This window comes from Prionailurus bengalensis, chromosome E4 (genome assembly GCF_016509475.1).
Source record: "Prionailurus bengalensis isolate Pbe53 chromosome E4, Fcat_Pben_1.1_paternal_pri, whole genome shotgun sequence".
Lineage (NCBI taxonomy): Eukaryota > Metazoa > Chordata > Mammalia > Carnivora > Felidae > Prionailurus > Prionailurus bengalensis.
This window is the reverse complement of record NC_057360.1, coordinates 60,654,202-60,671,134: the sequence shown is the minus strand read 5'-3', so window position 1 is coordinate 60,671,134 and position 16,933 is coordinate 60,654,202. Positions and strand designations below refer to the sequence as shown.

Sequence of the window (16,933 nt, the reverse complement as noted above, 5' to 3'; positions counted from 1 at the left end):
GGGGGATCGTGCTCCATTTTTTATACCTGCTTTTCCTACATTGGGGTTCTCTTTTAATCCTTTAGGTTTCTGATTGGTTCACTGATGTATTTGATTTGTCTTTTTTGCTGTCGATGCCCCTTTGGGTTTTTCTTTTCATTTCCAAAGAGCAGTTGCGTCTTACTCTTTAGAAGACGGGTTTGTCCGGACGTTTGCGCTAATGTGTCTGTTTAGGTTGGACGGACCTAAATTGGTTGGTTTGGATGAGAAGACCTTCACATTCTCCTTTCAAAGATGAACTAGATCTGTTACTTAGAGATAGTCCCTTGGGGCTCTAGCATTTAGTCTGTTTCACGTGAAGTTTTTATCCTGGTCTACTTTGCTGTTCCCATCACATAGTGTCTGAGAGACCCAGCTCTCTGCAGGAATATTCCTCATTACAGTGCTCTGGTGTGCAAAGCCAGCCTGGGATTACCCCTATCCACTGTTTATAGCTGTTGTTCTTTACTGTTGTACCTTGTTGGTTTCTTTATGTCAACTACAAAGAAAATTGCCAATCATTAATTCAAATTACGCATATTCCAGTTTTCCTATTATAGTATTAATCATGTGCTGTGCTCTTGGTTTTACTTCAGTGAATATGCGTTCCATCACTAACTTCAGAGTTCAGGCTAACGTAATATATTTTGGGGTTTGCCTTGTACCACCAGTGCTGAATTTCCATATGTGAAAAAAACTGTCAATAATACATAAAATCTAACCTTAGGGTTTCTATGCTATAGAAGGCATGTTGGTACTTTTTTTTTTTTTTTTTTTTTTTGGTAAGGGGAAACCAGAAATCGTTCCTTATTAAATAGTGTGGTCTCAGATTATGTGGTATTTGCCCCCATAATGAAACATGTGCATTGATTTTGGTGGTCCGGTGCACATCTAAGAAAATTGATGCCTCCAACTTGAAGGGTCACAAATTTAAATATGTTTGACCATAATAGGATTATAAATCTAATTTCTACCATTTCTGGGAAGTGTCCTTGACCCTGAAACTTGTTTGTTCGCTAAAGTAAATTCTCTTTCTACCTTATGGTGGATGGTTATTGGAGACGTGTAAAGCTCCACATGCTAACATCTTCCGTGAGCTTCTAGAGGCACTAATTTGTTATCATAAGGCTCTCCACGTCACTGGCCTGTTCCATCATAGCCTTGTTTTGTTTAAATGGAATCACGTGTGAAGAGTGGCCTGAGCGTTGTAAGCATGGACATGGTAAGACAATGTAGAATTCAGTCTAGTTTTCTTTTTCCCAGCATGCCAGGTTGGGTAACTCTGAAGAGCATATACTTTTTGAGGTTTGTGTGTGTGTATTTCCTTCTTTCCCCCTCATGGCATGATTGACAAAGGATCAAGGCTAAGAGGTTCAATAACCAGAGAGTTTCCTTCTTCCCCATCTGGTCAACTATTAAGCCTTTCAGACTCCAGCAACACTTAGTTGAATCGCACTGCGAGGCAGACATGTTCATTTGTCTCTGGAAGAAGTACAATCCTGTCAACATTAGCAAAAACACACTCAACACTCCTGCAAAGGTTATCATAATGCAAAACAGATATCAAAATGACTTTTTCCTGTCCCTGATATATCTGCATTGCAGATGGTTGAGCATGATTTATGACTAGTCCCTAGAAGGGCCCTGTGGACTCCCTTCATTACTAAAGCCGTAACTTTTTATTCGTTTCTAAAGCACTTAAAAAGAGAAAAGTAAGCATTTTAACCTCCCCCCCCCCCCCCCCGCCACCACTCTGGTTTAAGAATTATGTTGCCTCTCTTGGAATGTCAGTCAATGATTACAGTTTTCTAAGGAATTTTACTGGTAGCTTCAACTTATGTGACTCTTCTAAGCACAGAGTAAATTATCATGGAAAATTTGAGCTAAGCCGTCCAGTTGTGCCTAAGCTGTTGGAAACAATATGCAGAGGAACCCCTTTGTAGTGCTTTTTTTTTTTTTTTACAGCAGAGACAAAAGAAAACACTACTGTATATGTGCAGTAGCACGGAATTTTCATTCATCAACGTTTTAACAGAAAAAGTCTTATGGGGGCTTTTCTGCGTTTTCCTTCACTCTCAACACAACCTGTATCGTTGCACAGATAAAGTGAGAACTTTAAAATGTTCAAACTTTTCACCTAGGGTGTTGATAATCTTGTGTACTAACTAGTTCTTTGATAATTCCGAAGGGTAAATGATCATGGAAACAGATAGGAGTGTTGAATAAGAGGTTAATATGTGAAAATATATTTTGGCTGAGTTTGAAGTCTAGAGATCTGGAACCTGGAAACTTTTTATATCCTTCGTATTGAAGCAGGGTTTTTTTTCCCAGATGCTTTACTAAATATAAATACTCATTTTTACGGCAAAAAGGATACTTTGCAAGTAAATCTTCTTCCCTCTAGAGGCTTTTGTGTAGACAAGCAGTACTCAAGTATCTTTATTTAGGTCACTTCTGAATATTCCTATTTGTTGATGTATGCCTGGTCTCTTGTTTCCTTAAGCATAATTCGTTAAAATCACTTTGGGTGAGGACCGGGGGCGGGGTGAGTAAGCATTTACTTGGCGTGTTTCATATCTGACACCAGCAGAGTTGGGCAGAATGGATGGAACAAAAAGGAAGAATGGAAGGATGACAAGAAAATGAAATCTTCAAACACACACACACACACACACACACACACACACACACACACGAAAAGGCAAAATGGGGACCATTTGAAGCAATAGTTATAACTTCAGGTCCATAATCCTGCAATCACCTGGGGGAACTCATTCTTAGTGTCCTATTTTTGATGAGATTATAAGAGCAAGAATCAGATCTCAGAAAAACAGGGCCCCTTTTGGAAAGTCAGATGATCTTCTAGGGAACATTTTAGCATCCAAGAAGGAAGAAATTGGCTTGTGCGTTACAGATGTTTTGCTGCCGCATAGCATCAGCATTGGTATTTTATTAGATGCTGTGATTAGCCAAGCAACCCCAGGCTCATTGAGGCTCAGGACCCCCTCCCACGATTCGAATTCTTTTGCTGGCTCTGGGGCGTGTGTTAGGGGCAACTGCGAGCTTGGCCATCAAAGTACTTGCTCTGGCACTACTTAGTCAGTGGCCAACTCTAGTACACGTCTGTGCTACCCCTAATAGAGGTTTGGTGTTTTTATGGATTGGGAGAGCATGTTCTTATTAAAACCCCTAGATCCTGGCTTCGTAAGAGAAGTTTACGTATGTAGGACCCACAGAGAGGAGGTAGCACACCCAGAGAGGTTGGCCAATCCTTAATAAATCCTTAGGAACTTTTACAATTTTTTTTAAAGCCAAGCGAAAGAATTTATCACACTGATGTTTTCTGCTGTGTTTTTTTCTTCCCTTAATTTCTACGTTAGAAAATGAAAACACAGCCTGCTGGAATTGGAACTCTAGAACCTTGCCATGTGCGCCTGCTAAAGGGATGTCACACTGAGCCAGACAGCCTCTCCTTTTGTGCTTTGTCCTGAGTAGAAAGTGGCAATGATTTTTGGAGTTTGGGAGGGGACTAATCATGGAAAAGAGAGAAGCAAGCCTGAGATGCAGCGAAGCTTACGTCTATCAAAGACGCCCCATCTTTTGCGCCTCCGGATGGTGTAGGGGGTCCAGTCTGATCAGCTACCATCTAATCTCTCTGAAGCCTTGATTTCAAGGCTGCACAATTAGGGTAATACTTGTCACACAGCCACTTTATGAAAATGCCATGGGGAATAACCAGCCAGTACTTTTAAACACTTTGCATTCCTCAGCAAGGAATAGTAAATCCTCTCTTATGCTACGTCATTGGTTCTCATCTGGATGAACTTGTACCTCAGGTGACATTCCGTAATGTGTGGAGACATTTGGCTGTCCCACTTTGGGGAGGTGGGTACCGCTGGCATCTGGTGAATAGAGGCCAGGGATGTGGCTGACCACCCTCCGATACATAAAGCATTCCTCCACAAGGAAATTTCCAGGCCAAAATGTCAATAGAAACCTTGCTTTAAGTTTAGACTTGATCATTAGTATTCTGGTTTTCGGATTATGAAGTTAATTGTTTTGTTTTGTTTTGTTTTCTGAATAAATTTAAGTCTCCTAAAGACTCTTCAGTAGCAATGCAGTCTTTGGGAAATGATCTTCCGAAAATGGATGTTAGCACATCTCCGCCTTGCCATATTTGCCTGAGCAAATGCATTAGAATCCGTAGGTGACCCATTAGTTCTTGTCTGTCTAGTGGATTGTAGATTTAGCTTTGTATATGCCCCAAATGTCTGGACGACAGCTTAAATGAGCCACTTGCCTTCCTTCCCTCTCCAAATTCGGAACCTTTTAACTGGCAAGCATGTCTCAAAATGCGCTCTTAGTAATTGCTGATTCCCAGCCACCTGCAGGTAAGGTGCCTGACGGACCTTCTCAGCAAGCCAGGTAATTCTGTGTTAGTTCTTTGAGAATTCCGCAGCACGCTAAGACTGCCTGTTCTCTATTTGTCAAGAAAGTCCGTCCGCCTCCGGAGGCTGTCCGTTCTGTGAGACGTTTTTTTCTAACCTCCAGTCCAGGAGAAGAACGTGTCTTCTCCTCCTTACTTAGAGTCTCGTGTGGGCTTCTGGCTGCCTTATGGCCGTGTCAGTGGCACGCGGCCTCTTCTCTCAGAAAAATCAGTGCCTCTAGATACTTATCAGAGGGTGGGAAGCCATGGTAATGTTGTACATGGGTGTACGGACAATAAAATGCAGAGGCAAGAACACAGGGATCATTCCTGCAATTACTGCTCTGATTCAAATGCACTTGTACATGAAGGACATTGATATGCGCATATTTATTTCCATGTACACTCGGCAGCCAGACATATTTACAATTTATCTATGCACATATATTTTTTAAATCATCTGTGTCAATTGCGGTGTGTATCTTGTAAATGGCACGTTCCGTACCATCATGATACCCGGCACCATTGCAGCCCTGTGGGGCTTTTCTCCCATTCCTTCGTTTGCGTGCTAATTTCCCGTAAGCCATCAGCGAAGCATATAGAGTGTGGGTTTATTACGTGGTATTTGATTGGGAGAGAAAGAAAATCCCTGGGCATCAAACTGAACATTCTCAGAGGAAAAACATCCTATCCTGGTGTCATACAGACAATTCTCATTCGGGGATCTGGGAGCTGACTGTTCTCGGTGCTGATGCCATCTACGCGGGAGCACGCGTTGTAACAACGAGTACAAAATGGCTGTTATTATTTGGGTTCAATTAAAAGAAAGGTTTGAGAGGGATGTTAAGTAGGACATGCAGGTCCGGGAATTATGTACCTCAACGTGACAGTGTGATCTGTGCTGCACCCTGCTTCACCCACACGTTGGGGAGATTTGCGCCACATTACTGGAAGTTGAGAATCTCCCCAAGGAAACTGTTGGGTTCTTCGGAATGGCTCCTGCCTTGGGAGGATGGGGACGCTATGAGCGGTTAGACATAGCACAGAGTGGCAGAGTTCAGAATTCATTGCCGGTTAAGGGATTCTTCCAGGGCCCAGAAAGAGCCTTCTCTCGAGCTCCAGGAGACAGCCCTCTAGGAGAGCGCAGATCCCTATCTTGGGAGATGAGAAAGTGTCAGAGCTGGGGCGTCATTGCTGGGTGATCCCACACGGATGATGGCTGTCAGAGTGTGAGGGCAAGGGCGCAGTTTGAACAAGACAGAGTTGGAAGTAGAGTGGAACTGACCTGGGTCCCTAAGGTCTCTCCTTTTCTAGGCTAATGTCATGTTTTAACCAAACCTTGCACGTTGAGCTTTCTTTCCTAATGCGCTGAGCTGCACGATGACTTCAGAGTAATATGAAGCTTCCCACGCCCTTGTGTTTCGGCTGCGGGTAGGCTGGGTTTACCCCAGTGCAACCTGGGTGCTGCCTGAAGGCTAACTGCCTGGGAGAAGGCTTCTTCTCTGGGAGGTGAAAGCAGATGGCTGACTGCTTTTCTTGAGGCCCACTTTTATTATTACCATAAGTGTTATTATTAGCATTTCGTATTCCGTGCATGCTTCAGAATTCCTGGCCCGTTATTCTGTGTCACGTTCCTCCGTAATGGCGGGCGGCAAGGGAAGCAGGTGACCATTCTCACGTCTTCTTGCAGTCCTTGACGCTCTCCCGGGCTGCTTGCCACCCAGCAAGGAGCCCGACCTTCTTTCCAGAAATCAGGAATGTCAATGGACTCGCGTCCCAGGGCCAGCCCTAACGCGTGGCACTGCTTTCATGCATACCCCACCCGGGGCTGCTTCCCACATGAGGGCAGATGGGTTGGCAGTGGCCTGTTTGAAAGCCAGCTGAACAGCAACTCATGTGCTCCAACATGGTGGCACCGGCCCAAGTTCTTCAACTGGTGGAGAACCCCTAGAGTTTAACGGGCATGAAAGAGAGGTCTCGGGTCTGGAGACCGTCTCCGATTCGCATAGACTAAGTTGAGAAGAAGAAATGTCCCCTTTCTCAGCTTGAAGCTGTTAAGGGGACACAGTCCTACTGGCAACTTGCAGTAAGATGTGGCTTCCCATAACATGGACGATACGCACCCTTTATCGCTTGCTCTGTCCTTCATGCTACTAACCGGATTCTGTTGATATTATTTTTATTTTAGTGTTTATTTGGGGGGGGTGTCGCTTTGCATGTCATTCTTCCTCTTGGCTGTTAGTTGCAGGGGTTGTGACCCTTTGCCTTTCTGTGATTCAGGTGCCTCACTCTTTCCTTTCCAGGTTCTTCCAGTTCTTTTAACATGTCAAACTCTGGAGATTTGTTCATGGGCGTGCAGTCACTCAATGGGGACTCTTACCAAGGGGCCCAGGTTGGAGCCAACGTGCAGTCACAGGTAGGGACCCAGCCAATGTGCCACCAGGTGAATGCATTGGAGTCCCAGAGCCCTCGGTCGTATTGGCACTTGCCAGTCTGTCCAGAGAGAGAGAGGGAGATGGTGAGAGAGGGAGAGATGGGCGGGGAGAGAGAGAGTGAGAGAGAGAGAGAGAGAAAGAGAGAGAGGGGGGAAAGGCAGAAACACGATCTTACCAACAACCAAACCAAAACAAAACAAAGACAGCCATGGTCATGGGGAATCTCGTCCACACTTTGTGAATGCATTTGGCTCTGGCTTGTCAGCCACACTGGGAAAGCAGGAGAAGAGCAAGCCTAGGGTGAGGCGACCAAGGCCCATCGGGCACGTGGAACCAGCAGCGTATTCTTTCCTCCCTGAAGGGAAGGGAGGAGGAGTTCAGTCCATTGTCTCACGTAGCAGGTCTCCCTCTTGGTCGTGGGCTTCCCACACTCAATATTTGCCAACTAAGGAGGTAACTGATGAGTAGGCAAATGCCTTCGTATCTCCTGTTTTTGTTTCAAGCTGTAAAAACACCCAGCCATGTTGACTAAACTCATCTTCTCAGTCATCCTTGAGGTCAAGGAACTTGGGTTTCTGGCCATGGGTCAGAGCCCATGTTGGGAAGCAAACATCAGGTCGTGTGGTGTAAACCCTTGGTACCCATTAGCAAGCAGCTTGCCTTCACTACGCCTCAGGAAGCCACCCTCCGGTCTCAGCACAGAGCCTGCTGTGAGAGGGTAAAGTCGAATGCCCTGGGTCAGGGTTGCTAGGGAAGTTGGGACCACCTTAGCCCACCCTCCCACCCTGCGTGTGGAACAGGAAACCCTACATGCCTGGAAGAGACCACCTGGCCAGTGATTCAGCCCCTCGCTCAGGGAGCTGCCTGGGGACAAGTGTGAGGAGCCATGGTCAGACTGGCCAAGCGAGCAAACAGCTGGCCGTCATCCGAGTCCTCCAAAAGATGGCGTTAGTCACAGACCGCTGTGTCTGTGAGGTGGCTGCCCCAGCCCCCTCTAGACAGAGCCTTGACTTGTGTGGGCTACCAGCGAAGGAGAAGCTCTGGCGGGTGATCTGCACGACAGGGGGGTGTGGCTCCTTTACTCTGTCCCCCGCTGTCTCCTGCAACGCCGTGAGTCAGTTTCAGCGGTGGGAATCCCAGGTTTCTCTGACCATTCTCCCGTCTTGCTCATTGAACTCAGAAAGGAAAACGGATTTGGCAGATAGAGAGGCGGCCTCCTCCTGGCGGGCCCCTCCCGGGGAGGTTACCTGCGTCACGATCGCGTGAATGTGGCGCGTCCACGCGGTCGCCTGCTTGATGATTCTCTGCCTCCCTTTGCCTGCGTCTCCCTGACTAATTGCCTCTCTGTTGTTGTTCATTGTTTAGGTGGATACCCTTCGCCATGTTATCAGCCAGACAGGAGGATACAGTGACGGACTCGCAGCCAGTCAGATGTACAGTCCGCAGGGCATCAGTGTAAGAAAACAAGGCTCCCCCACCCTTTGTGTTTCTTCTATCATAACCAATTATTTCAAAGCCACAGGGCTTGGAATGCCACTTAGTAGGACTCGTCTCAGCTTTATGGTCACCTAGTTTCTTGTTTCTGTATCGGCCACGCCGTCGGCAGCGTTCCACCCACACAAAAAGTGGCGACTGGGCAGGCTTCACACAGGCAGCTGGCGTCTAGGGCTGTCACACGCAATCAGTGTTCGCATGGCACCTGCGGCCACTCGCGTTCAGCCGAGAGGAGCCGCTAACCAGGTGACACCTAGCACAACAGTGGTAGGAAATGTCGCCACAAGCAGGGGCCTGGGGACCTGGGTGGGAAAACCAGTAGCCAAAATCCATTGCATCCAGGTCTGTGGTCTTAAAACAAAAAACAAAAAACAGCCTTTCTCCAATCTGTCTAAGGACGAAAAGAAAAAAAAGAAATTAACTCAGAGGCCGGGTGCGTTGAAGGGATGGGGAGGGGTGCGGACCATCTTCGTGTTCTTGGGCGCGCTGGCGGCTTCTGACTAGCATGAAAATTCATAGCGACAAGCTGTGTCGCACAGAGTGAAATCGATCAGACAGACACAAGGAGAACCGAATGTAGATTTGGGACAGCAATCCAACTTGATTTCTCAGATCAATCGTCCGCTATCTCAGCAGCGGTGACAGCAAGCTGGGACAAGAGGCAGCCTGGAAAAGGAGGCTGTTCTTCAGATCAGGGGGTCATTTCCTGGGCTTTTAGAGGTCACAGAAAGCACCACCAGAACCATTGGCTCAGAACCGTAGAAGAAAACTGTGGTTGATTGATGGTGACGAGTTCTTGTTTGTTTCTGTTGTTGTGATTCAAATGCGTTGGGGACGGAACGAAGGAAAGGTAGGCATGACATGTTAATGGCATCCCGGTCTATACTCATTGAGGTACAGTGTCTGCAGTGAGGGAGGTGATGGCTCCTTCCACCCCACATGCGTCAAGTCAGACATGACTAAGCCCAGACTAGAAGGAATCAATGGAATACCAACTGGTTCATCACAAGGAATGGTTGAAAGAATTAGGAGTTCTTAGCCCATAAAAGAGAAAATGGGGTTGGTATATAGTAATTTGAAACACGTTATTTGTGGGGAAGATTGGATTCATCATGAGTGATCGGAAGGGGGGAAGGATAGAAGCCCTGGGTGGAAGATTCAGGGAAATACATCGCATTTCAACAGTTGATGGGCCTTTCTCACAGAGTTACCTGGAGAAGGGATTGGCTTCCTGGGAAAGTCAAGATTTCCCCATCATCAGAGCACTCAAGCATGGCGTAGCTAGCTACTTAGGATGTCAGAGAAAGGAGTCAAGTACCAGGTTGTAAGTGTCTTGGTGACTTTTAAGGCCCCTGCCAATTAGGAATCCTTTATTTTCTACCTACTTTTGGCAGGATCTACTCTGAATTTGTATGATATTTATCAAGTCCCTCTCTGGCAGGAGCTGGAGGAGGTCAAAGCTAACCCTATTGAATGTAGTCTGGGCAATCATGGCAATTTTCCAGAAAGAATTTCCAGAACAGAGGCATGCTTCTCTTCTTAGGCTCCTACTAATCATTATTACCGTATTAACGGCTGACTTGCCAGAAACCTGCTCAGAGAAATACAAGATACTTGGTGGAAGACTGTGTTCTCAAAAACGGATGCCAGCTCAGTGAAGGTGCCCTGTGCTTCTTTGTTGGGGAGGGGGGGGGGGGGGGGGGAGGGGTTTCAAGCACACATGCATTTATGCGTTTTCTGAAGATAGGTTTTTTTTCCCAGAGAAAGCTTCGCTCTGTATAAGTGGAAGATAGGAACATGAGGAAAGTACCAGAGGGTGGGGACGAGAATATAGGCACACTGAAACAAGGAACTGCAGAAAGTCTATGTGAGTGGGCAAGAAATGGGCTCCCACTTCTGCTGTGTGGTATCTTTCTTCCTAACTGGGTAGTGCAGAAGAGGGTGCCACTCAGGCTCTGGGTTGGGGGGGGGGTCAACATTGACCCCTCTGATGTTATCTGGTGGGCTGGGAATCATTTCTGCAAGAGGGTAACCAAACATGTGCAGACAATTACGTCTGATTACATAAGCTTCCCACAGAAACTGGGCTTGAAAATGCCACTCGAAAGAGTCTGTGGTTGTGCGTTAATTTTTTTCCCTGGGAACCATGTTTATTTTATTTCTGGGCCTTTAATATGCGGGGTAAATGATTCAAAGGCTGATCGTGGAGGATGCGTGCCTTTTGGTATCCATTTTAAATTTTCCGTGGTGCCACCTGCAGGAGACGAAGCCGGTTAGAGCAAGCTGTGTTTTTAGACCGTGGTGTTCGACACGGACCCGTGTGTACGTGCAGAGTGGGGCTATGGCCGCCAGGAGAAGAAAGAGGGAAGGAGGGAGACAAGAAGAGATGAGGGCAGGAATGAGAGGTTCGAGCCAAGAAATAAAAATAAACAATTCCCAAACCCAAGGCAGCAATGGAATTTCCAGCTGGACTCTGGATTGTGTTTCATTCGGCAGAGGACATTTTCTGGGCAGCCTTTATCTGCTCCCCTGGCTGGGTTTGCATAGCACCCGTTTCTTATCCAACCAACGTCTATTTTAAATCCCATCAAGTTCAGACCACTTGCCTTTCAGTGAGCCCAGGTGGCAAAGGCGTGGAAGGTGGCGGAAGAGCTGGGAGACCCTGGCCCTGGTCACTCTCGTGTGTCCGTGGGCAGGCATCGTACCTCTCTTCCAGAAAACAGGGCCAGCACTTCCCACCCTTAAAACCCCAAGGGCTGCTTCAGGGAAAATGAGAAAATGAGGAAAGGGCTTGGCAAAGTAGAAATTGTTCCACACGAATGCAGTATGAAATGTTCTAAGCGATAACGTTCTAATCTGACCTTTTTTCTCCTCTTGTGTGAGCAGTTTTTTACAGTAGGTAGTTCCTAGTGAGGATTGGTCAGGACGCGGCTGTCACTTTTTTCTCTCCTGGTGGGAAGCTGCGCTTTCGAAGAGGATGTAGGGTTCGCGAGTCCTGAACACCCCCTTCCTTAGCGGCGGTGAGCTTAGGTCCCCTGTGCTCTCAGACGACAATGGACAACACGTAGCAGCTTAGAGGGGCTCTGAGGAACAGAGGGAGGTTATTCTACTTCCCTGTCAATCAGACGTACTTAGATCACGTTCTTCTCTTTCCTTTCTCGCTGCCGTTGCCCTAGTTCTAGAATAGTTCATTGGCTGGGCCATTTCACGTGACCACTTTCTAGTCCCTGTTCTTGCCTTCGGTGTCTCCTTTCTCCTGCATACACCCTCTGAATTTTGCCATTCCTTGCCCGGAAATCACCAGCGCCGGTCTGCTGCCTACCTAAGCGAGTTCAAACCCCAAGTCCGACGTCCGGGGTCTCCCACACTCTGGCCCCAACCTCCCTGCCCTTCTACCTCATCCTCCTGACATCCAGGTAGAATTTGGTTGCTGGGCAACATGGTCAGTTCATCGTTGCCTGGTTACCCACATCCCCCTATGTTTGCTCATGGCCACCACCTCCATAAATGCCCTTCATTCCTGTGCCGCCTTCCCCATGCCTCCCCACCCTCAAAAATGCCTTTTGCTTCCACAGCCGTCTCCTCGTTGCTGCCTGTGTTTTCCTCCTTAGCCCTTCTCCCCTGCTTCTCTCTGCCTCATCACACATACCCTGCCTTTGCGTTATAGATACGTGAACAGACAGACCTACTTGGTCTTCGTGTCTTTCACTCCTGAATATTTCCTAAATATTTCCTAAATGCCTGTATTAGTTGCTCAAAACATGTTTGCTGATGAATGAATCAGGTAAGAGAAGACAAGTCGTCACTGGATTTACAAAGTGCACTCAGTGGCCAATATCCACATCTTACATAGCAGTAAAGTATCTAGTAGTGATTTTTCTTTTAAATGCTTTACTAACCCACAAATATCCCGTGTTTTTAATTCAAAAAGTTTCTCCAGTCTGCCCTTTAATAAAAAGTTTCCGAACTTTTGGCCAGTGCGTATTCTCTGAGAACATGATTCGAATCAGCATTAAATCCATGAAGCTAGATAGTGATGATATTGTCAAGAGGATGATCCCTTTGAATTCTGCAGAACTTCTCCTGTCCTCAGAGAAACCCTGTGCCAAAACCTGTTTGTGGGATACCATCCATAGTAGAAATAGAAATCATTTCTGGTGGCCTTTTCTCTTTGTCATCTCTACCAGATGGGGCATTGAAACCTCCATGGACAGACGTGTTGGGGGTAGAAGCAACTTGAAATTGGGAAATTTAGATCCTTCCTGTGGCTCTGCTTTTGATAAGTGGCATCGCCTCTGCGTTTTTGCCTCATCTATAAAGTTTACCAGATAAGCAAGCTCTAAACTCCCCTTCTAAATTCCATAGTTCTAGAGTCCTTCCAGTATGATCTTTGGTTCCTCCTGTCAGCTCTAGGGATGCCCGACTCCACTGTAGCCTAGCCTCCCTGGACACCTCTTTGGGTAGAGTTAGCCCCTGCCATTCCTTCTAGCCTCCCCCTCTAACCCCTAAAATTGTATCTTGAGGTCCTAAATGGGAAGGAGGAAGAGCTTTCATTACATAAACCTTTCCCTGTGAATTCTCAGAGATCCGTGGAAGCAGAAAGCATTATTCTTCCCGGGGCGGAACACTTTATTTTTAATTATTTTCAAATGTGAGTTAAGGGAGTGAGTTCACTCCAGCCAATTTTAAATGTAAATAGAAACCCCTGGAAGAAAAAGAGCAACCCCTGTACGATGTTTCTTATTCAAGAGTTTTAGTGAAGGTGGAAATAAAGTGTTAGTGTTCTCTCTGTAAAGGCAGGGCGCCATCAATGTCCGTTTATGACAGAAACATCCCGTGAGTTTTGCTTTGTGATAATTACAGGAATGGAAAAACAGAGATGAAACTTTTCTCTTTGGAAGCCATAGCATATGTATTTTTGTTTGGGTTTGCTTTTCTCCCATGTTCGGCAAAGGGAAAAAAAGGACACTTATTGAGGAAATAAAGAAAATATAAATCTTGAGGATGAAAATAGCATCCTATTGAACACACTGCAGGTGCTTAGATATCAGAAGGGTTACTTGGTAATACTTGGCTACGTGCCATCATTTTAATTTTTTCTTAACTACTTCAGAGAGACCTCCCTCCACTTAAAGTATATATTAATAAGACATTGCCACGTGTGAAATTGTAGGACTGGGAAGTTGGGGTGATAATTAAAATTCATATGCAAATCTTTAAAAACTCATTTTAATTATATGAAGTTTTAATTCTTCTATTTTGCCAAGTGGAATTTGAAATGTGAAGGTACAAAGACATATCCAGATATGCCCCCCGCTTACCTGCCTTCGGGTACCTTCTGATGCTGCGGTAGGGGACCAGTGAACAGGCCCAGGCTGGAAGGGTGAAGGGAGTGATGAGAATCACCAGGTCTGAACATGGTGAACCAATCTTCAGAGGGTTTGCAGGCAGCAGGAATGGGGTAGATGGACTCCTGCCTTCCAGAAGCTTCCAGCCTGGCTTTCTTTTATGGCAGAGTCAAAAGGAAACAGAGGAAGCCCCTTTAGTTTCTTATCTGCTGAGGCCTTTAAACCTTAATATCATATCAGCTCAGCATTTGAGAAGGGAAAAGCATTTTATTTGAGCCCACAATAGTTGGAGAAGCAAAAACAAATATCTTAATATTGTAATTTCCTAGGCATCCATTGTTTTTCCTCCGTGGCCAGGGGAAAGCCCTTAAAGGTACAGAAAACGAATGAGTCCAAATTGTCCAGTGGCATCCTTACACACTCATGCACTCATGTGTTCATGTATTCATCCGTGCATCTGTCCGTTCATCCATCCATCCATCCAATAAATAAGTCAGTATTTTTGACCTTGGCGAATGAGATGACATCCTATTATACCTAGGTCAGGTTGGGGAAAGCCTGTACCTAGATTAGGTAAAATCCTGATGCCTGTCAGCACATGTTTTAGTTTTCAGTGTCATTCAGCACTTTGTGACCAGGTTTCCTGTTCTTGGAACACTCGAACAAGGGAGCCAGTCTACTCTGAATTTTAGGAAAGAGAATCTGAAAGTGAGTTCTACAGCAGAACAGACGGACCCAAGACCAACCAGTGTAGTTTAAGCAATCTACGTTCCTCCATACCGTGGTCTTGTAATACATATCCTTTGTTCTAGACACTCCTTATCTCTCTGTAGGAGTAGTCACGGAGAGATCTCTTGGTCTCAAACCTAGTTCCAAGCAAGATCACATCCATAGTGTGTGTGGTTGTGTGTGTATGTGTGTGCGTGTATTCTGTTTTTGCCACTTTCCGCCTGTGTGACCGTGGACAAATCACTTTCCCTCGATAGGACTCAGTTTCCTAAACTCTAAAAAGGACAACTGAGCTAGATGTCTGTGGCCTCTCCCAGTATCATATGCTACTTAGAAAACATGATATTTCCCCATTTCCAGGAAAATACAACTGGAAGGGAAATAGTTTAGAGCTATAAATTAAAGAGAAATTTGTCTTTTTGAAAAGAGTCCCATCTGTGAGATGACAATGTACACCATGCTGTTTTCATTGGAATTGGTAGTTTACAGCATCCTGTCCAGTCGGGCCCACATTTGGCCCCATTGCCATGCTATCCTTGGGCTAGAATCTGGTCAGTTTTTCCAGACTCAAGTCGGTCCCACTGTCTGCTCTGTAAAGAAAAAATTCACAACCTCAAAAGGACAGTTTGGTTTTGCAGTTGCTCCTGAAAGTGGCCGGATTCCTCTAGACCTCAGTAAAAATTAAGCTAATTAAATTGCCTGAATTTAATTGTGGGAAACATTGGCATTGATAACTGCCGATGGCTCCTTGCCTTGTGGGAAGGAGTTCCATGGTCTGAGCTTGTTTTCAGACAAAAATGTGAGACCTGTGTCTTAGATAATCCAGTTGTTATTTTAAGATTTGGTACCTTAAAAAAATCTCTACTTCAGAATCTCTATTTGACTCTATTTGAGTTTGAGGAAATTTTTTTCCATCTCTCTAAATATTCGATGTTTATATTCTGCACTTAGAGAATAAGGCAGAAGGCGGGGGAGTGATTTGAGTCTAGAACAACTAACCATATAACTAAATAAATGAATAGATGCTTTATTAAACAAATGTTTGTTGAGAACCTTCTAATATCCATCATCATAAGACATGGTTCTTGCACTCTCTAAAGTCACAGAACCCCAGAAAGGCTCGGAGTTCATCTCATTCCATCCCTGCTTCTATCTCAGTGCTGTCCCATAAGTTAACCATGAGCCACGCAGGGCTGTTGAGCGCTTGAAATATGGCTAATGTGACTGAAAAAACAAATTCTTAACTGTATCTAATTTGAGTTCATTGCAATTTAAATAGCCACGTGTGGCTGGCGGCTACCATATTGCACAGAACATTCTAGATGCCCTGCCAGTCACGGAGTAGCCACCAAAGGTGGGATGATAGTGTTGAATCGGCAGCCATGCCGTGAAAACAGGAGACTTCCTGACACAGAGCCCAGAAAAGCATGCTTTCTGCTTAAATAAGCCTTTCCTAATGTAAATAGAACTCTCTATTAAAAATTAACCGTGCACAAGAAGTTAACTGCGATTAGCATAATATGCTTTAAACAATGAAATAATATGGAGGGAGATTTAAAATGTAAATATATAGACGGCACATTTATCACGGCTCTATTTGCAGTAATTTTCAACTCTGGCAGCCATTAGTTCATCTAACCTGATCATTTTCAAGCCTAAGCAGGACGTGTCTTTGAACTCCTCTTGAACCCTTTCTTTACATCCAAAAACCGTTTGGAGCTTATAGGAGGTCTCATTTCTGTTTCACATTCCCCAGGTGCCCAGAGCCTTCTCTGGTGGCCGCTGCTGAGCTGTTCCTTCCTCCCTGACCTGCTGGCCTCTTCAGAGCATGGCCCGCAGATCAGCAACCTTGGCATTGCCCAGGACCTTGTGAGCTCGGGCCCCCATCAAGACTGTTAAATAAGATTCTGTGCTTTAATCAGATTCCCCGGTTATGCCTAAGCACGTGAAGTTTGAGAAGTTCTGCTCTAGCAAGAAGCACATTTAAATGCTGCTTAGGATTCACCCACGAGAAGGGATTATGTTGTTTTCCTTGCATTAAGGATATTACTTTTAAAATTTCCCCCAATGTTTTATTTTCAAGTTTTTCTTTTTTTTTTTTCAACGTTTATTTATTTTTGGGACAGAGAGAGACAGAGCATGAACGGGGGAGGGGCAGAGAGAGAGGGAGACACAGAATCGGAAACAGGCTCCAGGCTCTGAGCCATCAGCCCAGAGCCTGACGCGGGGCTCGAACTCACGGACCGCGAGATCGTGACCTGGCTGAAGTCGGACACTTAACTGACTGCGCCACCCAGGCGCCCCAAGTTTTTCAAGCATACAGAAGAGTTGGAAGAATTTGACAGTAAAACCAGTATACCTACCACCTACAATTCTGTCATCAGTATTTCGCTCTGCTGGCTTCATCATGTATCTGTCCTTGTCTGCATCCTTCTGTCCATCTACCAATCCAGCTTACTTTCTCTTTTTTTTCTTTTGTTTAA

At 45.5% G+C, this 16,933-nt stretch overlaps 1 protein-coding gene across 3 annotated transcripts in view; it reads left to right on the top strand.

Annotated features, from left to right (window-relative positions):
- Positions 1-16,933, top strand: part of PBX1 (PBX homeobox 1) — a 295,831-nt gene that overhangs the window by 256,844 nt on the left and 22,054 nt on the right. For 2 of the 3 annotated variants that reach the window (XM_043568955.1, XM_043568956.1), the window contains 2 exons: positions 6,748-6,860; positions 8,245-8,334. In XM_043568955.1, coding sequence (XP_043424890.1) covers positions 6,748-6,860; positions 8,245-8,334 — 203 coding nt within the window. The remainder of the gene's footprint in view (positions 1-6,747; positions 6,861-8,244; positions 8,335-16,933) is intronic. The other variant, XM_043568957.1, reaches the window with a different exon arrangement.